Consider the following 23,360-nt stretch of genomic DNA (forward strand, 5'->3'; position numbering starts at 1 on the left):
CATGAAATGCTAATGTCAAGTTTACAGCCATGGCAATTACTCACACCGTTGGTCACACTAAGTAAATGCCAAAGCAGTTTTTATTGTCTTAAAGGATGATGCTGGATTTATTCTGTTTTTCATAATGTCAACTACTTCTGTGAGAAGCACCACTGTTGTACACTTTCTCTTAGCCCCCTTGTCTTTCCCATTGATGTATAATGTAAATGTAATTCTCCTCAAACAGTCTGAGTCTAACAGTCTAAATAAAGTCTGAGTTAAAGTTTGTTTTATGCATGAATTGATAAGCTGTACCAGTGGATGTTTACAGCAGCAGGAGTGTGTGTTAGACCAACTCAAAAGCGCCAGTGCCCAACACTGATGAATTTTACACTGTGCAACAACACAGCATAAATCCTCCGGCACTGTGCCTACTTTCTGCTTGCAGTGCCTGCTTGTATTTCTTAAACCAGAAATGTTTCATATTCAGCTTTCCTCCCACAGATGCCTTAAAATTAATTAAATATGTTCCAGTTTAGAAGTTTGTTCTGCCCTCAGACACCCATCAAAGATGTCTGACTCTTCTGTAGGCCTGTGATTTCTGCTGCAAGCTATCAAGCTTTTGAATACTAATGCAAAATATTGATTTTCCTCTCTAACAATCTGTCTGTTTCCGTCCTTTTCTTCCTCTTAATCATCCCTACCCTTGTTTCACGGGAAACAGCAAACCTGACAGGTAAGATTAAGCCAATGTCAAACTCTTTGTTCGTTTTAAACCACAGCAATTACATAGTGCCAAGTGTTGTTCAGAGAATTTGTACAAAGGTGTAAAACACCATGTATATTAATGTACTCTTTACTCAAATCAAGTAGCTATGTTAATGATGTGTCAGCAATGAGTGTGGGTTTCTGCCACTGGTTGTTTGTATGTGTTTTGTCTCACTGGTGTCTGTCCAGCAAACGCAAAGACTCTGAACCAGGAACCAAGAGCCTTTTGAGCAATGCTGAGATGATGGCCCATCACCCAACAGACCCCGTGGAGATGAGACGCATCAATTTCCAAACTCCCGGTATGAAGCATGTATCCCCACAGGCACCAAAAGATATCCGCTTTGCATTTGCATGATAAATAGTATGTCCAAGGGCTCATCTCATTTGAAATAAAATATTCATGCAACTAATTTTATCCTTGGTAAGATTATGGAGACAAGACTGAGAAAGTTCTCCCACTTGCTTCCAGTCGTCTCTGAGATCAAAATGGCGGCTGCCCAGGTAGTACAGTCAGTACTTAGTCACATCTGAGTCACAACGGTGTGACAAGATCTCATCAGCTCTGCTCGCCCACATTCCACATGCCAGGATGTAGATAGGAGGCAGAAATCTGTCTTAACACTCTTCAATATGTAAGGCTCAGATTTTTACATCAAAATTTGTGCTGTGGGTTCACAGTGATGATTTGTCAAGATGATGTAAAAGATAACATAATGATAATACAGTCATTTTATGGTGCTGCTCTCTACCCACATATGGTGTGAGACCCAACAGCCCAGAGGCCAATGGTGCTACACTTTCACCTCTTCCATTCAGTGAAAATAGCTGTGAAGGAATTTGACCTGACTTCTTGTTATGTTTGTGATTACTGCGTACAGAAGCGTGTCTGTTGAAAAGGTGGCAGTATGTGTCACCATGGAGAAAGGTTACCTGCCAGGATACAAAAGGTCAAACAAGACAGATTTCTGTTTAATCAATAGGCAAAGGCCTCAAATTTTCTATTTTTAAATGTTTTTGGGAAGCAAAAGCCTCCACAGATTTCAGCGCTTCATCTCCTCTTGTTCATTATAAGAATTTTTTTCCTCTTGTGTGGTGGCAACCTTGAAACTCCCTCCTTGCCTACTCCTTTTCCCCCAGAGATTTGTGCTTTTTTGTGCTTTTTTGCTTTAGAGATGCTCTGCATTGCTGAAATATGTTTCCAACAAAGCCAGCTGAGGCCATCTGAGGTTGTTTTGGTTGCGATGGGAGCATTTTGTCAGGGTTACCTGTAGATACTGCAGTGCTGAGTTGTGGAGGAAAATAATCAGAGCAGGAATTTGATATTTTGTGAAAGGAAAACACCTTTAATATGTTTCAATTCAATAAACTTAGAGAACATGTTCTGCCTGTTGTTATATGTTAAGGATTGTTTTTATGTTAAAAAATAAAATGGTACCTTGATTTATTGCTGTAGCCTTCTGCTTTGTGAATGTAGGATGGATTGCTATAGCATCACTTTTTTAGTTCCAGCTGTGAAGAGAAATCACTATAGGAGCCATAGGTAGACTCCTTAATGTGTGTATATGTATGTGTGTGCAACACTCCTAATTAGTCTTCAGTCTGTGTTCTCTGAGTCACTTCTCCTCTCATCATTAAGAAAGCAATTTATCAAAGAAAAACCAGTTACAAACAAACCAGAGTCCCATCACTTTGTCCTCACACATGGATCAAAATTGATTTTCTGCCTCAGCGACTTCATTAATGATATGTGATGGTGTCATATTGTGACATTTTCTTCACATATTTGCATAAATGCAATGTGGACCTGTGGTAATTCAGGTAGTTTGGCTGAAGTTTTCCTGACCTCTGACCCTTACTGTATTGTAGGAATGATGAGCCACCCTCCCATCCCCATCAGCGAGCTGGCTGAGCACATTGAGCTCCTGAAAGCTAACGACAACTTGAGACTCTCCCAAGAGTATGAGGTGAGTAATGCATCATCATTCCATATGCAGACATAAATAGATAACAACCTTATTGTTTAGAGATGTTAAGCCTGTTAATCCTTTGCCTCATAAAACAAATGTTATTTAATGTTTGTTTATCCGTGTGCTGATTTTATGTTCATGATTTATTCAACCGTGCAATTTATTCCTGTATCGTCTCGACATAATATAGCTCACCCTTTCCATTAAATTCAAATACACAGCTTGAAATTCTACTACACATTATAAATGTGTGCATCTGTTGCTTCTTTCCAGTCAATTGACCCTGGTCAGCAATTCACCTGGGAGCACTCCAACCTGGAGGTCAACAAGCCCAAAAACCGCTATGCTAATGTCATAGCATACGACCACACCAGAGTCATCCTGGCTCCCATAGAAGGTGAGGATTGGCTGGAGAATTCTGTCAAGCTAAAGATGTTTCTATTGGGAGAGTCTGAGCATGTCTGAGTTCAGCAGGTGAACATAAAGAGGTGTGGTGGGAGGGTGGGCGAGCCACATGATGGATGAAAACTGAAATTGCAAACAGTGCTGAAGACCTGCTGTGTGCAGCGGCATGAAACTGACAAACAGCATGAGTGCATTCAAGTGCAGCCAGCACTCCTCCAGAACAAGAAGGAAAGAGAATGGATGTGATCTGCAGCTCATGAATTTACACGACAGAGTTCTGTTTTGTTGTCGCATTGTGGAAACTGTGGCTGCTTGAGATGAGCATTTTGTTAGATTGTTTGCTGCCATACATGGAGGTGAATTTATTATGTCACTAATGCAAAATGCAGTTTAGCAAAAGCCTCATGAGTGTCTCATTTGTAGGGATCCTGGGAAGCGATTATGTCAATGCCAACTACATTGATGGCTACAGGAAGCAGAATGCCTACATCGCTACTCAGGGACCACTGGCAGAAACATTTGGGGATTTCTGGAGGATGGTGTGGGAACAGCGGACTGCTTCGGTTGTCATGATGACACGCCTGGAGGAAAAGTCACGAGTAAGAAACCAGGCCCTCACCCACTGACCTAAATCCATAGTATTTCTTTTCTAGAGGAAAAGGCACGATCTCTTCTACCAGCTGTTTATAATGTAATGGAACGTAAATTTGATGAAGCTGAACAAGAATCTTCCTGTCTTAAAAAACACTGATGCCTTTTCATTATCCTCACAGATAAAGTGTGATCAGTACTGGCCGAGTCGCGGCACAGAGACATATGGGATGATCCAGGTCACACTGCTGGACACAATGGAGCTTGCCACTTTCTGCGTTCGCACCTTTTCCCTGCATAAGGTGAATTACTTTGCTCTTTTTTGCTCTCTTTAAGCCCCCTGTTCCACATCTGGCCACCCTGGAATCATTATCTCTATTAAGTTTATTGCCACTAAAAAACTCCTTTGATCCCTTGAGCTTCGTTTGAAACATGGTGCAACAGAAGTAATCACAAATTCTTGCCACCACTGAGCGAGGGTGTATGTGGACACATGGAGGGTTTAGATTAGTCTGGGTGTCGTGGAGTGTTCAAACCAGGCCAACGTCCCTGTGTCAGGCGCTGAGATGCGATCGCTGCTGGAAGCAGAGCAGTTTCTTCAAGCACAGGGCTAATCTAGGACCGTCAGGCTGACATGTCTCTGTGGCCTACTTACAAAGACAGAAACTAGGCCAGCTGTAGCTTCCGTGCAGCATTGCTTCCCTATATTTTTGTTGATGTGTTGTGAAAATGTCAAGTTAGAAAAAACGTTAAACAGGAAAAAGCGAAGCAGTCAAAATATTTAAAAATCTGTTATATACTAGATGTAAAGTTTGAGTCGTACATAAATCAGTAAACAGGACCTATTTTTTATTATTTGCTGTGTCATGGCATGATTCTTTAAAACATTTCTAACCTTTGAGACAAAACCTGAATGTCAAGATTAAAAAGCTGTCCTCTTCTTAATCAATACTTAAAATACTTACACGCATGCAAGCTTACACACAGTTATGTATGAATGATAGTAAAGCCAAAGTTTTCACCTGTCTCATGACAGAGTGGAAGCAGCGAGAGGAGGGAGGTGCGTCAGTTCCAGTTCACGGCTTGGCCTGACCATGGTGTGCCAGAGTATCCCACCCCCTTCCTAAACTTCCTCCGCAGGGTCAAAGCCTGCAACCCTCCTGATGCCGGACCCATTATTGCTCACTGCAGGTATGCACAAACTTAAGTTAATCTTTGTCACAGAGTTAAACCCAAACATCAATGCACCTTTATAGCAGATGACAAATATTTGCTGCCCTTTCTGTGCAAAACTACCAAACCTTTGCACCTCTAAAGCTCATTTAATTACTCTTTGGCTGTTTGATCAACAAAAATACCAATATATATAAATAAAAAACTATGGTTTTATGAGGGGTCGTACTGGGGGTTGTTTATTGGTTTATATAAAATATCAAATACATATATTTCTTCTCCTCTATCAGTGCTGGTGTTGGTCGCACTGGCTGCTTTATCGTCATCGATGCCATGCTGGAGCGCATTCGACATGAGCGCACTGTGGACATCTATGGTCATGTGACCTTAATGCGCTCACAGAGGAACTACATGGTGCAAACAGAGGACCAATATAGCTTCATTCACGAGGCCCTGCTGGAGGCCGTGGCCTGTGGGAACACTGAGGTGGCCGCCCGGAGTCTGTACTCCTATATGCAGAAGCTGTCCAAGGTGGAGCCTGGAGAACATGTCACCGGCATGGAGCTGGAGTTTAAGGTGGGAAGGAAGCCAGGAAAAACTTCATATGGCTCCATCTAAATCAAATGCTTACCAAATGCAGTGGTAAGCAAAACAGAATTGTGATTGTTCCTGTTTGAGGAATAAAATAGGATGGAAATTAATTTTAAATGAAAAAGCGAAAAATGCAATAAGCTGCCAACAAGTGGATGTGATTGTTTTGTGAACAGTTTGATTAGAGTTGGCCTTTGCCTCCTAACTTGTTCTTGTACGTATATTTTGGGAGGATTGAAGAGGTTACATAACCCAGAACAAAACTGGAAAGACTGTTAGAGCTGAAACAACTGGCTGCATGAAGGGAGACACTTCAGGCAAAACCATTGTTTTTCTCCATCCATCCGTTATCTAAACCTCTTATACCTCAGCATTGTTTTTCTATATTTTGATATTTTATAAACAGCCTTTGGTCTAAACAAGAAATTTCCTCCTCAGTAGATTTTATATTTCTAGCATTATTCCTATCTGCACTGTCTTTGCAAAAGTCTTCACAAACAAGCTTGTTTACTTCTTATTCATAGTCTGATTTATAACAATTTATTCCTGAAATGAGCCAAACATGGATTTCTTTTCAAGCTGCTGACCGTATTATCTGATTTATATTGTGTAATGAAAAAGAGATATCTAAAATCCCTTTTGCAAGAACAAAAATGTTCGATGAATTTTTAACCAAGTTTTATCCAATCTTAGGTATAAATAAAAGACAATCATTCATTGATTTAAGTATATAAAAAAATGCACTCATAAAAATAAAACAGTCATAAAGAAATAATTTTTTCTTCTTTAGATCAGGATCTTTTTCATCTCACTGAATCTCATCTCTTTATTTCACATAAACTAATAAGCCAAGTGATCCTAAATTATCTTCAGTCATGATTTAAGAAAGCCCTTTTGATTTGTTACATAATCACATTTTAAAAGTAACACAAATGCTCCTACATGTTTATTTTCTCTAATTCCAGCGCCTGGCTAACACCAAAGCCCACACATCCCGGTTTGTCACAGCCAACCTCCCCTGCAACAAATTCAAGAACCGACTGGTGAACATCATGCCCTACGAAACCACTCGTGTATGCCTGCAGCCTATCAGAGGCCTGGAAGGCTCCGACTACATAAACTCCAGTTACATAGATGGATACAGGTATGTTTTCCCATCCAAACACTAATCTAACCTGACCCTCCTGTCCTCTTATCATGGCTTGATAAGTGAATGGATTGGAGAGCTTTTCACTGCGGCGCTCTCATCTGTCATGTCCTGTCAGATCTGTCATTACTGTGCATGTACTGCCATCATTTGTCTCACTGCATGGCACTCCTCTCCTGCTCTGTAAGCGGGACGAACCTTAAAGATGTTCTCATGACTCAGCCTTTCAGGGAGGTTTTACATGCATGTTTTGACTGCCTGACCCCATTTTCTGTGTGATGCTTGGCAGATGAAGAAACAAGAAGAATAAAAGGAGGAGGTGGCTTCTTAGTATGTGTGTGTGTGTTCTTGTGTGTAGGCAGCAAAAAGGCTACATTGCCACCCAAGGTCCACTGGCTGAGACTACGGAGGACTTCTGGAGGATGCTGTGGGAACACAACTCCACCATAGTGGTCATGCTGACTAAGCTGAGAGAAATGGGGCGGGTATAGACATTTTATGTTTATATGTGCACTCTACACATAACAGATCTTGTATTATTTCAGGTTTCTGTGCAAATTTCTTTAATATTATTTTCTGTTCTGTTCTGTCAGGAGAAGTGTCACCAGTACTGGCCCGCCGAGCGCTCTGCCAGGTATCAGTACTTTGTGGTGGACCCAATGGCAGAGTACAACATGCCTCAGTACATCCTACGAGAGTTCAAAGTTACAGATGCCAGGGTAGGTTCATGCCATCTGTTAGATTCAAACACTTGTTGTCCTTTTGCATGTATCGCCCAGACAGTGTAGCATCACACCCCTCGACTTTTCGGCTGTGTTTCTTGTGTGTCGTTAGAGAGCAGTGACGCAGAGCGTGTCTCATCGACCTGTAGTATGTGTTGGTTTGTCAGTGTTTTGTATGCGTATAACACGACAGGTTCACGCTATTGACAAGATGCTGTTGGCTGCTCATTCAACCATGTTGTCTCCAGATTACATTGACAGTGTGTGTGTGTGTGTGTGTGTGTGTGTGTGTGTGTGTGTGTGTGTGTGTGTGTGTGTGTGTGTGTGTGTGTGTGTGTGTGTGTGTGTGTGTGTGTGTGTGTGTGTGTGAGACTTGTGCGCACATTCACCCTGCACACATGTGCCAGTCATAGATAACTGCAGTTAAGCCTGTCCTGAAGTGACGCCTCATTGACAGACGCTCTATTGATCTCCATTAAAAGGGAGTCAGAAAGGCTCAGCAGAAAAGAAAAGATGTAATTGCCTACTGAGTGGCTGGCAGTAGCAGACGTACTGACGTTACAGCTTTAAGTTAACCACAGCCACTGATCCAGGGTCAGATAACAGTAATCATTAGAAGAAAAAAAAGGATATTGCCTGGCAGAGGCTCTCTCCTCAGTCAATACAGCAGGAAGAAACTCTGTAAATAGTCATTTTGAAATATTCACCTCCCTTAAACAGTAACCACAAATTTTCAAAATACGCATTATGTGCCGAAAAGACATCGGACAGACTTTTAAATCAACTTATTGGGCAGGTTTTACTCAGACGTTATAGGTTCTTGTGTCTTACTAAATCCTCCCTCCCTCAGGATGGCCAGTCAAGAACAGTGCGCCAGTTCCAGTTCACTGATTGGCCAGAGCAAGGCGTGCCTAAGTCCGGGGAGGGCTTCATCGACTTCATTGGCCAAGTCCACAAAACCAAGGAGCAGTTTGGCCAGGACGGACCAATCACCGTTCACTGCAGGTAATTAGCTGCTTTTTTTTAATTGCAGCTCATGACAGTAATAGTCACTGCTACGTAAAATGTAATGTGACTGGTTTCATCACTGTGTCAATGTATAACACTAAAATGTGATGCTGTAAATTCTGCTGAGACATGTTCCTTCTTCCTGTAGTGCTGGCGTGGGGCGGACCGGTGTCTTCATCACTCTGAGTATTGTCCTGGAGAGGATGCGTTACGAAGGGGCAGTGGACATCTTCCAAACTGTCAAAATGCTGCGGACACAGAGACCAGCCATGGTTCAGACTGAGGTAAACATGAATTCATTCAGCAGGGCAGAGACGTGATAAAGGCAATCTGATTTTAAAAGATATTTTAATATTACATGTACTCTGCTTGTTATACATATTACCAATTATTCTAATATGACCTATATCATTCCCATTAAAGTCAGCTGTAAAAGAATAAAATCTGCTATAAAATGAGAACAAATAGTAATACTATTACACCTTTTTATTTTCTTATTTTATCCTTCTTTCTCTTACCCAGGATGAGTATCAGTTCTGCTACCAGGCTGCTCTGGAATACTTGGGTAGCTTTGACCACTATGCAACGTAAGAAAAGTGACAACCATTCATCCATCATTCTGCTTTGAGGTCCACAAAACAATCCAACAATTGACAGAAGAGACGGACGGTCAGAAACAACGTGAACTTTGAACTTTTTTTGGAAGCAAGATTTAAAGACCAATTCTACACCAATGAATGACAAAAACAGCAACAAGAAATCTCTAACAGCACACTCACTCATCAGTAGTGTTCCTGATGGGTGTGGAGACTAATCCATGTGTAATCCATATACTTACCTCAGTGTTCCAGTGTGAAGGACGTATAATACATGTGTGTTGTGGTCAGCTATCTCCAATATGAACCAGTGAAATACAAATAGCTTCTGAACAGGGGTTATGATACTCTATATGTATAAAATAGAAAAAGATTTAAAAAAAAAACACACAAAGAGCCTGGATATTTGCTGCACCCTAAATGGGCTTTTTATCCTCAACTTTGTATCTATTGGTTAGATGTTCTAAAGGAGTTACAAAGTGAACATTTCTATGTGTCTGGGAGTCTATTTCAAAGGCGTCTACTGCCACCACAGGTAGTTCTGACTACAGTCTGAAGCAGATGTCTTGGTTATGCATCAGCAGAAGCCTACAGTATGAACTCGCCACCCTGAGGACTTTTAGAGGAGCATGTGGACTCTCATTTACCAGATGCACAGTGCCAAGAGAAACCAAGCAGCACGAACAAGAACTGTGGCCTATAAGGAGAGATGGCTCCTTTTATCATCTAGCAAAACATGAATAGTCAGACAGCTTTGGGAAAAAAAAAAAAAAGGTCAAGCATCAGAAAATTACCCCCACCCCCCAAAATCGAGTCCTCGCTAAATAACAGCTGGTCCAAGAACAACAATTACAGCCCGTAACTGGGCTAAGACTTGTAGTTCAATGCATTCCTCACTGAATAAAACTTGCTTGCTATTGACTGTAGTTCCTGTTCATCCTCCAGCTCAGCTCCTCTTGATGTCAGTCCCATTTTGTCAGTTCAGCTGTGGCCTATTGAAAGAGAAGTGGTGAAAGAACTGAGCTCCAGCCAGTTTATTTATCACTCTGTTCTCAGCCCATCACTGTAGATTTTTGTTCATTCTTAATGTATTTCTTTGCCTTATGCTGATGTTTTTCTTGTCTTTTTACATGCTGCCTAATACGTTTTCATTTTGTGCTAATGGTTTATTGTCGTACATTATCTTCACTTGAGGACAAAGTTGTCTCATGTTCATCTTGCTCCTCTGAAGCGTCCCTACTTGAATTGCACCACTTTACAGTGAAATCCTTCATCTATTTTTACTACTTAAGGCTACTGGCAATGAAAGATAATGAAAGAAATTCTGAAAATATTCAGAGTATGTGGTAGAGTCGCTCACTTTCAGCAATTCTCTCCTCGCTCCAAACTTAGAAACCACATAGAATTTTCTCTGTTCCCCAAATTTCTCTGTACAGAAGCTCCCAACTTTACTGATTGACGTGTTACCCTCTGTCTAATCCCAGTACAACCGCACAAAACCCTGTGTATGTTTTCTTAATTTGACATATGATCAGAATTGGTCCAGTGTGGTGATTAAAGAGCACAGCGATGTCCTGGTATATCAGACATCTTTGGGCAAATTCACCAATTTTGTACATACAGTCTTATCATTGGAGTCCTATACAGTACAGTTACATATGTCTGAGCACAAGATATAATGTGGGATTGGATGTGACGTAGTACTTATTGTCGCAAAAAAAAGCCTTATAGTTATCATTCACTTTGTCATATTTATTTCAGATGATTTTTAAAGATATTTATTATTCTATTTTGTTAATTTTTATGTTTTTTTATTTATTTGGGATTTCTAACAATTATAACCAATAAGATGTTGTAACTTGTTATTTTGGCGAGCCAATATTGAAGTATGATATTGTCACTGTTTTTTTTTTTTTTTGTTTTTTTTTTTGTTTGTTTGTTTGTTTGTTTTTATGATTATTTTTAATGGTCAGTTTTGGTGCTTTTTTATTTGCTTTGTTATGATAAAGTATGCCCTCTGTGTAGGGTGCTATTTGATACTGATTACTGATGTCTGACTAGTTATCTAGAGATGTACATTAGAAGCAGAACTAGTTTAAGTTTACAGTGATGACCTTTTGATGCCCTCCCCCCATTCAGCCTACATAGCTACAACAGCGGTGGGATCATAGCAGCTGAGGCAGGTTCCACCCCTCTGTGACAGGTTTAAGGGCATCAGAGAAGTTAGATATATAGAGTCGGCTTATCAGGGAGAACCTCCTGATAAGCTGTTGATGTTTAGTTTGCTTGAAAGCACATGGTAGCAAGCGTATTTTTGACAGAGAATGGATATGAATTGCCTAGCTACACACTTTACGCACCCTCAAAAGTTATTGTTTAAATCTGAAATTATTCTCATATGAACTCTATGTGTGGTCCACAAGTCTTGACGATGTTTGACATATATGAAATATGTTATTCCTTCAATTTCTAATGATTATTGTGTCAAGAGAAATATTAAAGTCACACATGAAACATAATATGAAATGTGTTGAGGGCCAGCTCTGATGATGCCATCCCCCTCACTTATGTACTTGTTCTTTTCTTTCAAACCATAGATGTAGATATTGTATCTTGACTTTGTATTAAAAGCAGAATGATTGGATATACAGCACACTGAGCTGCTTGATTCCTGTGGCGTTCTGTTCTTCTGTGTTATTCATTTCCGTTCCTCTAGATGGCGCCAAAGTCAAATGGAAATCAAATTCACTTCCTCCATCCAGCAAGAAAGGCATGAATACTGGATTAAAACATTTTTGTTTTTTGTTTTTGTTTTATTTTAATTTTTTTTCTTTTTTATTAGTCAATAAGTATATGATGTATTATACAGCCTTTGGGGGGGGGGGGGGGGGGTAAAAATAAAAAGGATGAGTTGCTTTTTTTTATATAGTTTTTTTTTTCACTAGTCAGGTAACAGCGATTGTGTTCATGTAACAAGGAAGTAAATGGAAGAAATGGGCACTGATAAGGGTGCAGGCCTAGAAAATATTTGCTGGGGGGGTCAGGCAGGGCACAGACAAGGAAAAGGCTGACAAAAAGGGTGTAGATGAGACCTTTAAAAAACAGGGTCTATAAAAGTAGTTTTAAAGTCAGAAAATTGTGTAGCGTTACTTAAATAACTGTTGCACAAACACTGATTAAAAGAAATTTGCTTTGAGCCAAATCACATTTAATCAGTGTTTCCTCAACATTACTGGCTAATGAACATTATAGTTGTCACATCTGATAGTTTAATGACTTTAACATCCTCTTCAAAAGTATATAAATTAGTAATAGTTTCCCAGTCTCTTTACAAATGTTAAACAATTACAGTAATTACGTAGTATCCCCTATGAAACCATATAGCTATTACATTTGGATTAAATACATAGTAAAATAGGTTTCATGGCTGGAAAAATGGCATTAGGTTCAGATATTTATTGAAACCTTTGCAAACATAAATAGATGTGGTATATAGTGCTAAAACAGGTTTTGAAATACTTGGTATGACCACCTTAATGTTTTACTGTCTAAAGTATTATCTTATTTTAACCCTCTTAGACAAGAATTCTTGTCATTTTTTAGTCTCGAGGGAATAGTTCTACAGGTTTCTTTGAAAGATCTTTTAAAGATCATCTTTGGGTGCATGCTTCCTTTATTTCATTCCCTGTCAAACTGATCCCACACTGCTTCAATACTGTTGAGGAAGATTCATTGCTTAGTTGGCACAGACTTTCTGTCCAGTTCTTGTGTTATTTGGCATACTTCAGCCTTTTCTCACTGCTTCCTTTGCTTAAGAATGACTTTTTAACAGCCAATATTTTGCTTTCAGACCATTTCTGATGAGGCTTTAGTAAACAGTGGCTAGATCAGCTAAAGGGCTAGATGCATCTCCTGTATCAGGGCCTTGCTGGATTTTTTTTCCAAATTTTTAAGGGTGTCACTTTCAGATACAGTTTATTCATACACACACCACATATGTGTCAATATGTCCATTTTTAAGCTAACAACTCTTTGGGAATCACCTTGTTGGAGCAAAAATCTTTTTTTTTTTTTTTTTTTTGCTGTCAAAGCATTTTTTTTGCCACTTTTCATCTAAAAGACTGGGCTGAAAAAGCATGAAATGCCCAAAGAAAAACTTTAAAGACCAGAACCTATTTCACTGAAACCCTTTATAAGATTAAAAGAAGGTGTGGCTCCTTGAATCAATGGTTAATTATTATTAAGATGCAGTTATCTTATTAAGATTTTTTTCTGACCTTAACAAAGCCCTACACACGTTTCATTTTTTATTTACACAGGAGAATATTTTCATGGCAAAGTTCATGCTTAGCGATATTATCCTCACAGTTTCTCATATTATGCAGTAGTTGCTTATGAAAATAAGCACCGCAGCACACAGTGATCCTTATCAGTTTGAACTGAACATGAACCCTTTAGCTTCTTCCTACTTTCTCACAGAAACAGCAGTTATGATTTTATTTTCAAGGAAAAACAGGAAAAACCACTGGAACAAGAGAGGCTCCTACCTTGTGGCTGTGTGTCAGTCAAAGTCTTGAAAAATAGGCAGAAGATGATTTTTTTTTTTTTTTTTTTTTTTTTTTTTAGCAGGACAGTATCACAGTGAGATTAGCATTTGACCCTTCCATGTAAAATGTCATCACTTCCTGATTTTACTAAAGGAAAAACTTGCATGAAATTTTGTTATATTGTATGAATTATTGGGATGGTGTTCGTAGAGAAGTTATCTGCTGCCACCAAATTCTTATCAGTTCATCTCTGGCTCATGTCAAATGTGAAGAAATTACCTCCAGACTCACCCTAACAAGAAAGCATGTAACTGCATACAAGCCGAAAACATATAGAGATATAAACAGAATATACAAGGAATGTAATGCTCTGCTATCAAAGAACAGAAAATTTATGGTTATTTTAACACTTCATTTGTTTTAGCCTGCTGCTTTACTTTGTTAGATGTGTTCAGTCTTGGTGAGTTTAGATCTAACTAGTTAGAAGGCTATTTATTATAAAACCAACCTCATCCATCTACCCAGCATGAGCTTTAGTTTCCATTTAAAGAGTGGTTATGCTATCCATCAAACTCACAAAGTGACAATTCATTTAATCCCACAGAGACAGCAGACACGTCACAACACAGTAGCACTCCATTTACCCGACCTTGCTGACGTCTGTGTGGGTTGGGCTGTTTCTTATGCGAATTCTTTACATTAAAACTGTTCAATATGCTTACGTTTAATTGAGTCCAGATGATATATGATTATATCAGATTATTTTATTAATATATTCTAAACAGGAAATGATCCAGATAAGTAAACATGACAATAACATAATTTAAGAATCTTTATACCTACAACTAATAGTCTGTTTCATATCTGCCTTTAATTTTGATTTAAAGATTGAATGTGAAAATTTTTTGTGACTAAGAACATAAGTAAATATTGTACATTTTGTATGTTTTGTCTTTTTTGTTCATATACAGTACCAGTATAAAGTTTGGACACACTTCCCTATAAAATTTTATCTGTAAATGTGTCCAGACCTTTAACTGGAAGTGTATATGTCCATTTTGTATCGGCTAGATATTTTTAAAGAGTTAGGCCAGGAGCATGTTTACTACTGAGGAGACCAGCTTCATATGTCAATATGAATGTCCTTTTTTCATTCATACAGTGAAGCATTAATCTTATCTTTGAATCCAATGATGAGCTGTGATCATGGAGAGTAAATGTTTCTGAGCCCATGCAGTCAGTATAATGACTCATATTTAAAAGTTTGTAAAAGTAAACCTGAGCCATCTCTACCATTTAATTTGGGTGTACATTGCCAAAAGTAAGTGTTTGTTTTCCCATTGGGTTTTGAACATTTATTATTTATTTATTCTTACTATATTTTCAACTGTTAAACCATTTGTTATTAACATAAGTTGTTATTACCATTATTGCCACGAAGAACTGAAAAAAAAATGTAAAAAAAAATGTTTCCATTGCTTCAAATCAAACCTCTGATGTTAACACACAGCCCGCATTTTTTCCCATAGTTGTATTTGTCTCATCCCAAACTGAAGTGTGGGGTAAAATTGTGTTATTGTGTGGCTATTTTTGTGGTGGCTAAATAAATTTTAACCACTGAAAAAAGGCTGCAAAAAGAGAGCACGATTAATATGGAATAATACTAAGACATCAAATGCGTTTTACAAAGTCATACAGTATTCTTTGCAATTTCATGTCATGTCAGATACAAGCACGAATATGAAGTTTCTGCGTTTATTATTTAAAAAAAAGTGAAAGAGAAACGAAACATGGAGTCATGTCTGTGTGCTGAGAGCTTACAATCGTTCTGTCTGACTGATGTGTATCTGTGCAGGCTGAACAGGTTACATCGTATGAAAACGCTTTGTAAGCTCTCAAACACATGACTCTGCATACCTTCCCTTATGTCAAACGGTCGGGGAAGGAAGCTCCGCCCATAATATTGCTATGCGGAATTTCTGGCCTTTCCACCTGCCCTCGCTGATTGGTTCGCTTTGAGCGAAGATAACCAGTTCTCTAAGCTGATTGGCTAAAAACACAAAGCCTCTTCTCAAAGTGGGCTGTCTTTATCTCGGTTTCTCACCTGTTTCCTTATCATTTAGAGCGACTAGATTTCCCTAAAACTTTATGAACTTGAGCTAAAGAGATCATATAAGCTTGTTGTCATACATTGCACGTGTGAATAATCCTTTGTATGTGATTTGGAGTACATCACTTTCATCATGAGTCTGAAAAGCAGAAGATTCTCACTGGACAGCTTGTGAGTACCTACTTACAATTTGAAATACTTGTAGAGCAATAAAAGTTTGGTATACCGCCAGACTCTGGATGGCTGGTTTACAAAAGTGAAAGCATCCTCGAGAGAGCTCTGTTGTTGCCCAGAGACTGCAGACTAACCACAGGTCTAATAAGATGACAGTCTGGGGGCAGACTGCTCTGTGACAGTTCTTATTCTCAAATGTAAGTCGCTTTGGATAAAAGCGTCTGCTAAATGACTGTAGAATAGAATAGAATAGAATAGAATAGAATAGAATAGAATAGAATAGAATAGAACAGCCTGGGGAGAAACTCACTGCAGCTGCTATTCAGAGGGGTTTCTTAATAGCTTTAAGTATAGTCAAACTTAAACTTACAAATGTGTTAGATTAGATTTACAAACTTCAACAATGCTTCTTACATCTGTTTACTCTTCAGCCAACCATGCTGCGAACCTGATCTCATCTTCTTGTTGATGCTTTACACATTATATGCGTGAATGAACTGCATTTACCTCTCTGTGGTAAATCACTCACCTAATGCAAACAAAAAAAGTGAAAATAATGACATATTTTCAGTCAGCACACAGGAGTTGGCTTGATCCCTGCTGTTAACTGTGACAGCCAACACATACTCTGATGTTCCCATCAGAAAAAGGGATGCATTTATTCATTTGGATGTTGTGTTTGGTATCAATTTTATTCATGTGAGTCATGTAAACACTGAATCATCAGTCTGGCATTTGTTCTGATTATCTTGGATTTAGCTATCCTGATCGAAATGGACATTTTGCTGGGAGAAGAGGCAGCACCCTACCTAGCCGTAAGAAATCTATTCGGAGCCAAAGTCTGGATGTTGCTGAAGAAGAGACCCAAAAGCTGCATCATGGTCTCAATTCAAAAATCTCCCTCAGGTACTGAAAACTCAGCCTTTAACATCACACATGCCCGAGGAAACAGCTGATAAGAGGATGGTTTAACACTTTGAACTCATACAAACACCCTGCAACCGTCCTTATATCAGTGCTAATGTTGTGTATTTAGTTGTTGTGTGTAACCCTCTGTGGCCGCAGGGACCAGACCATAGCAGAGAAGAGCCTAAACAAATCAGATGGACTCATAAACAGCGACGTAAGTCTGCTTTAACACTATCCACCCCCATGCTGTTCCCTCCCTATGTCGTCACATATTGCATTTTTGTAGTGTTATTGGTAGATCTGTGTCGGTTCCTTCTTAATGCTCCTGCAGCAGCACAGTTAGTAGAAAAAAGCAGCTAAAAAGGACAATTCAGTACCAGGTATTTGCCTGAGGCAGTGGTAGTGACCTCAGAGTGACCACTGAACTAACATACTTTAAAGATCCAGAAACAAAGCTCCAAATAATTGATTATGTTAATAAGTAAGTAACAGCTTGCTGATAAGTTTCCTATGTTAGAAGAAGAAATGTCATTACTCTGACCACAACTTGTTTCCGCTGCCCCTAAGTCCATAAATTATCGCTGCAGGTTTTCAGGTTAATTAGCAAACCTGCTTCCTGTGTATTTGAAGCAAAACATTCTCAGATGCTTCAGTCAGCTCACACTTTATTAACACTTCACTGCATTTCCCCACAGAGCTTCCTGAAGCACAATAAAATCTTCCACAAACTGTTTGAAGAGATTCCTGAGGGGGAGAGCCTGACTAATTGTGAGTTGTCTGAGGGCCAGAGTCTCTTACTCATTTGCTGATATTGATTATGGAAATTGCTCCACATCCTGTCTTTTTTTCACATTGTCCCCAAGATCTTTGCTGTCCAATTATGTGCAGCTTGAGACATTGTTCAGTGTTGTGTGTTGAATTCTGAGCTGAAACACAGTTAATGATTCATCATGAAATGACTTGGTTGACACTGAGGATGTTTCTTTTATTAGAATTATCTAATAGCTTCATGTTGTGTGCATGTATGTGTTATCTCTGCTGCAGCTTTCACCTGTGCCCTGCAGAAGGAGGTGCTGTATCATGGAAAACTATTTGTTTCTGAGAACCATGTGTGTTTCCACTCATCTGTTCTGCTCAAAGACACCAAGGTAATAGTGACGCCTGATCCACACCAGTGAAATAAACACTGGCATGTCAGAACTGCGGTATTAAAGATTCAAAATCACATTTAAGGCCAGTTTGAATATTAAGTTCAGTTTCAACAGCAGCCCAAAAGTCAACTTTAACTATAGCTACCCTGGGAATTTGCGTAATCTTCAATATTCCCTCCATTCCCCCTAATACCTAATACCAAATTATTACAGAACCATGTACAATAGCTTGGGATGCAGTCAGTGTATAACTGCAACATAAAGGTGTCAAAGCAACCAAGTTAAGGTCATTCCTTTTTTTCTCATTGCAGCTGGTGATTCCTGTTTCCAGTGTCAGCAAGGTCAAGAAACACAACTCGGCTCTGTCTATGCTGTCTATTCAAACATCCAGTGGACAGAAGGTCAGACACAATGCCCTTTTAGTAACACATGGTGCATTAATTTTCTGCAGAGCACTTTGGACCATCCAATACGCTTTACAGAGACTAAAGTTTTCCTGAGAAAATTGAACGTCAAACTGCTTTCTTGTACTAGTGGATTGGATTAAAATGGATTGGAAACAAATTTTAGTGTTATAAAACTTTAATGCCTAAGCCTAATAATCAGGCTCACAATGGGCTCAGTAACATAATAGAAACTCTCTTAGTATTTTGGATCAGTAAAGTATCATCTATGAGGAATTGTAAAAATCACCCTTCTTTGCTGTTGAGCATCTTATAAGGAAATCTAGGTGAGAAAATCCATGAAGGACCAGGCTTGTTGAAATAAGCCTTAATTAAATTGTTATTTCATAACTGTTACTGAATGTCATGTTTACTCTGTGCAGATTTCTGTATGTGTGTGTGTGTGTGTATGTATGTATGTATGTATGTATGTATGTATGTATGTATTTGCACATTTTGGGGAGAGACAATGCAAGATTCTGTGATTCTTTCTCCTATTCATCTCCCAGTTTATAAATTTACATCTAAAAGCCAGCCATATATATTTTTAATCGTCTATAGATGTCTCAATCAGTTTTAAGTGCTTACTTCTAATCAGTGAGAAGAAAACACGAGGAACTGGAATTCAATTTCCTGTTGTGTATCTGACAGCTTGTCAAGTCAATATTTGAAATGATCCTTCCTGCTGCAAAAAAAAAAAACCCTCTGGTTTGTTTTGTTCACCCTCTCTTCATCCCTCAGTACTCATTGGTGTCTATGAGGAACCGTGACAAGTGTTATGAACTCCTTGAAAGTGTCTGCTCACATGCACAGGTACTGCAGATGTTTATCACTTCCTTTCATGGGGCATCTCTTCTTAAGCAGAGACTACACATTTATGTGCTTGTTTGGAACAGGAGGGGAGTGCAAACAGCAGCCCACATCTTTCCTCCGGAGAAAATGAAACTCACAGTGAAAGGGTATGTTCCTGATTCAAGAGCCTTCAGGGGATATGAATGCACAATGTACAATGGAGAACAGTTCTCAGATTCCTGTTCTGATCTACAGCTCTCCAGTCTTTCCAGTTTGGAGGACAGTGTAGATCTTGATTTGACCAGCAGCTATCTCGACAACACCTTTCCTCAGATGTCTAGTGAAGGTGGAGGTATAATGCTGGGGATTTTATTTCTTACAGTCCAAGCACTTTAAGAATGCAGCTGCATGTAACAGCAACAAATTTTGGCTTTTTCAGGTCCAAGTAGATGCTGTTCCACCTGTCAAAACAGCCTAATTGAAGAAGACCACATAGGTGAGAGAACATGCAAAATAACCATAAGGTACACAATAACGTGCCAGCATATAGTAATTTGTTGATTTATATAACTTTTTTTTTTTTTTTTTGTCTTTGTCAGATGAGCCGAGGATTTATAGGGCCACTGAGAAAGTTGCACCACCTTCCCTCTTCAGAAAAATGAAGAATTTTGGCGCTCTCTTCTATATCTACATGATAATGTGAGTGCTTCTGAGGCTCTTGTACCTGATCATTTTCATAACCTGCTTCTTCAGATTTTTTAAATTGAATATTTTCACTCATCTCCATTTATTATGCTGCTTTTGTCAACCATCAATTTTTCATTTAATTGATGTAAAACTTATCTCTACATGTTATATAAGAAGCTAAACTTAGCTCCATCTCAGTTAGCTGGCAATGTCTTTTAGGAATTCTGACTGAAAGAGGGAATTTGGCTTCGTCTGCCACAGCCGTCTATTTCTATCACTGCAGTGCGCAATAATACATTTAAGAGCTTTTTGCAGTTGCTTTGTTTACTGGAGAATCCACTAAATTTGGAAACAAACACCTACTGTGGTATGTTGACCAACTACATTGGCTGATGTCTGAGCCTTGCAATGATGATAATGAGCATCATTATTCTTATCATGTAATTTTCACTTAGGCTCCACACAAACAGAATTTAATGGCATTGTATAATTAGAACTGTACATTATGTACGGGGACTGTGTGCTCAGTCTGAGTTAAACAATGCACTTTCACTTGTGGAAGACGTAAAGACAATTAAATTCTATAAACAATATTGTGTTTTCTTTGCAGGCTGTTGTTGCTGCTGTTGGCATCTGGATACATCGGGCTAAGGATTACAGCTCTGGAGGAGCAACTGAACTTTTTGGGAGCACTGTCTGATTTATCTTCACACTACAGAGAGTGAGTAGGCACGCAAACTTGACTAAAAGAAGGAGAGCACCCAAGAGGAAGATGCAATGGGAAAATTTGCTTCTGGGACAATGAAAGATGGTTCAAACCGGTTTTTAAACCATAACTTGCAGATCAGATTAGCATGAGAAAGTAGTTCTGCTGGTTCATAACAGCGGTGCGGAGATAAGTGACTGCATTCCAAACAGTCACACTTGTGTGACTGTTGTTTTCTAATGATAAACAACAAAAAAAATAATGGCAGCTGTTTAAGAAGGCATTTAATTTAAGTTAGGAATTAAATAGCAATCATGTAACTTTCACATGTGTGTTATTGCCTTGTTTTGATGGTACACTGACATTCATTATGCACATTCTTGGAGCCATGGTTGCCCTGTGTTGTCTTGAGGCTGACAAAACTCACTTAACACTTCTTTTTTTTTTTTTTTTCTTTTCTTCCTGGGAAGTTGTCACTTTTCAGCAAAATTTCGCTTTACGTCACCACTTCACATGCCAGCAATTGGGAAATTGGACCCACTGGCAATTTCAAATACGCACTGTGGTTAAGCAAAAAAAAAATAAAACCCAAGAAGGCATTATCAGAGGAAGCGAGGAAAAGAAAGAAGGAAAGAAAGAAAGAAAAAGAAAGAAAGAAAGAAAGGGACAGAGCGAGAAACAAGACAAAAGTTAACAGACTGACTTTCACTGGAGAGAACTCAGAGTGGAGACAGTTTGCAAAATGAATGCCTTCATTAGACGGCGCCTCAGTGAGAAAATCTGCCCAAGTGCAGCTGTGCAAAGTTCACATACTGATTCGATTCAATTCAGTTCAATTCAATTCAGTTCAGTTCAAAATATTTTTTTGTCCCTAGAGTGCAATTTAAAGGCACAGAGTGCAACAACACAAACAACAAAAACATATACAAAATGCAAAAAGGACCATCAATACACATCAGTACATATTAAGGCCGTCACTGACAAATGCGTTGCAATACAGTGCAATGTGCAGTCAGTTAAAAGAACATAGACATTTGTTTGGGGACGAAGCATCAGTATGATGAAGCAAGGAGTGGTGAGAGATTAGGAACTGGACAGCTGTGTGGAGAAAGTGGCTCTTCTCCTTTGTGTCTTACAACCTGGACATTGTAGTCTGGGTCCAGATGGGAGCCACTCAAACACACCATGTAGGATGTGTTAACAGAGTGATCGACGATGCATAAAAAGGTGAGCACATTCTCAATAAAGGAATGATAAAAAGCCATGAGAATGTTGTTTACTCCCAAAGGATCTCAGTTTCCTCATTAGATAAATTCTCTGAGTACATTTCTTGAGGATCACCTCTGTATTAAAGGATAAACCTGAGAAAGCCTTTAAAAATTATACCAGTATGATGTAATACAGAAACAGAGAAGAGAGTAAGCAGGACCATGCATCATCTGTCTTGCATCCGGTCTCTTTTTCTGAGCTCTTTCCAGCCAAAAGCCAGTCCAATGTTGACCCATGTTCTGGCACCTTCCCTCATTCTTTTGCTTACTTTATCCGATAATGTCCTCTTGTATTTGCTCATCAGCCATTAATCTTGTACAAGGTAGAAGTTATAAGCATAGAATTGATAGCTTCAGAAACTTTTGCTAGTTCAACCAGCTTTACTTTGATCATTATACTGCACATCTAATACATCCAGAAGAAGTTAAGAGCACAAATTTCAACTTTTCATTGTGGGTTTTTAAAATTTAATTTTAGTCATACTTCATATATACAGTTTATTTGCAGAACTGTGTTTATTCATTAGATTTCTTCTACTTTTGCTGTTAAAAATATTCCTTCCTCCACTGGCCTTCTCTCATCCTACTTGTCTCTTTTTTTCCCCCCAGGTACCAGGAAAGATAGCACTGGCAGCAAACTGATGACAAAAGCAACTTAACACCAAAATTCTGTCAGTTTTGTTCACAATATACATTTAAATAAAACAAGTGGTGAACTGCATGGTAGACTGATTGTGCTGGCAGAGAGTCATCAGGACGTTTTCAGTTCGGAGCACACTGATTCTCTGCTGACGGATCAAAAACTGAAGGCAGGCTCTCCTGCACAAAAGCCATATGGAGGCAGCCTGCTGAAGACTTGTTTATTTCCTGGCCAGTGAACAGCTGAGCTCAGCAAGCAGAAGTTGCTGGAGTCTTGGCTGTTTTTTTCCTTGAATTAACACAATCTAGAAGTGTGAGGACACACTGGAATTGAACTCAGTTAAAATAAAAGAAATTATGTTATTGCTTTATTATACATGTTATATTATGAATTCAAGAGTTCACATAGTGAGTTCAGTGATTTAATTAAGTTGGATGCTGTAACATTAGTTAACCAGCAGAGGGCATTCACTCCCAATAAATTCATTAAACTTCATTAAATTTTTCATTTTTTCATAAATTTACTGACTTTGCTCAGGATTGAAATGTTAATATTCGTCTACTGATCACTTGCCATCAATATAAATATTAAGGCTCATTTATATTTTGCTGAGTGATAATTTTTCCATGACCAAACTTAAGGAAATTTAAGTGTTCCAACTGTGTTCATGTGCACATGAAGATGTTCAAATGATACATCTGCTCCTCCACTGTACTGATTTAAATATGCATGCAGTGTTTAGACAGAACTGCAGTTATTTCAACCATGACTTATTCTGGTAGTTTGTTTTGTTTTGACATACTGAAAGAATTTTTCCTCTGTCATGCAATACAAATATTTTTGGCATTGTGTACATAGATATATTGCAATGAATTTGGTTAATTTATGGATTGAAATCAAACTTGTCTCTTTGATGTTTTGTACATAAGTGATTTTTATTATTTTGTTGTCCATAAAAAGGTCAAGATTCAGTCCCATGAATT

The 23,360-nt window shown here is 38.8% G+C and overlaps 2 protein-coding genes across 11 annotated transcripts in view; both read left to right on the forward strand.

Annotated features, from left to right (window-relative positions):
• The window catches only part of LOC121644457 (receptor-type tyrosine-protein phosphatase S-like), a 68,846-nt gene extending 57,237 nt beyond the window's left edge, over window positions 1-11,609 (forward strand). For 6 of the 9 annotated variants that reach the window (XM_041992377.1, XM_041992380.1, XM_041992382.1 and 3 more), the window contains 14 exons: window positions 704-715; window positions 925-1,049; window positions 2,617-2,714; window positions 2,991-3,114; window positions 3,546-3,721; window positions 3,896-4,015; window positions 4,750-4,904; window positions 5,177-5,462; window positions 6,443-6,621; window positions 6,983-7,109; window positions 7,218-7,343; window positions 8,197-8,351; window positions 8,503-8,638; window positions 8,877-11,609. In XM_041992377.1, the coding sequence (XP_041848311.1) occupies window positions 704-715; window positions 925-1,049; window positions 2,617-2,714; window positions 2,991-3,114; window positions 3,546-3,721; window positions 3,896-4,015; window positions 4,750-4,904; window positions 5,177-5,462; window positions 6,443-6,621; window positions 6,983-7,109; window positions 7,218-7,343; window positions 8,197-8,351; window positions 8,503-8,638; window positions 8,877-8,945 (1,888 nt within the window). In that variant the 3' untranslated portion in view covers window positions 8,946-11,609. The remainder of the gene's footprint in view (window positions 1-703; window positions 716-924; window positions 1,050-2,616; window positions 2,715-2,990; window positions 3,115-3,545; window positions 3,722-3,895; window positions 4,016-4,749; window positions 4,905-5,176; window positions 5,463-6,442; window positions 6,622-6,982; window positions 7,110-7,217; window positions 7,344-8,196; window positions 8,352-8,502; window positions 8,639-8,876) is intronic. The other 3 variants (XM_041992379.1, XM_041992381.1, XM_041992385.1) reach the window with 1 other exon arrangement.
• Window positions 11,610-15,614: 4,005 nt separating this feature from the next.
• Window positions 15,615-23,348, forward strand: LOC121644445 (GRAM domain-containing protein 2B-like). Of its 2 annotated transcripts, XM_041992366.1 has the most exons (14): window positions 15,615-15,778; window positions 16,541-16,559; window positions 16,596-16,687; window positions 16,847-16,904; window positions 17,386-17,458; window positions 17,735-17,838; window positions 18,153-18,242; window positions 19,026-19,097; window positions 19,181-19,243; window positions 19,332-19,428; window positions 19,516-19,572; window positions 19,676-19,775; window positions 20,374-20,484; window positions 22,347-23,348. In XM_041992366.1, the coding sequence occupies exons 1-14, from the start codon at window positions 15,741-15,743 to the stop codon at window positions 22,360-22,362; spliced, it is 990 nt and encodes a 329-aa protein (XP_041848300.1). In that variant the 5' UTR covers window positions 15,615-15,740; the 3' UTR covers window positions 22,363-23,348. The 2 variants fall into 2 exon arrangements, with proteins under 2 accessions (XP_041848300.1, XP_041848299.1); XM_041992365.1 differs by having other exon boundaries at window positions 15,616-15,778; window positions 16,541-16,687.
• Window positions 23,349-23,360: the final 12 nt, after the last annotated feature.

The sequence above is a fragment of the Melanotaenia boesemani genome, chromosome 8 (genome assembly GCF_017639745.1).
Source record: "Melanotaenia boesemani isolate fMelBoe1 chromosome 8, fMelBoe1.pri, whole genome shotgun sequence".
NCBI classification, from domain to species: Eukaryota; Metazoa; Chordata; class Actinopteri; order Atheriniformes; family Melanotaeniidae; genus Melanotaenia; species Melanotaenia boesemani.

What these genes read in the sequence shown, in the direction of transcription:
- LOC121644445 (XM_041992365.1), top strand. Translation starts at nt 15,741, where the DNA reads ATGAGTCTGAAAAGCAGAAGATTCTCACTGGACAGCTT. An exon ending in GTGTCTGCTCACATGCACAG is followed by an intron (nt 19,098 to 19,180) that starts GTACTGCAGATG and finishes TGTTTGGAACAG; the next exon opens with GAGGGGAGTGCAAACAGCAG. An exon ending in ATGAAACTCACAGTGAAAGG is followed by an intron (nt 19,244 to 19,331) that starts GTATGTTCCTGA and finishes TCTGATCTACAG; the next exon opens with CTCTCCAGTCTTTCCAGTTT.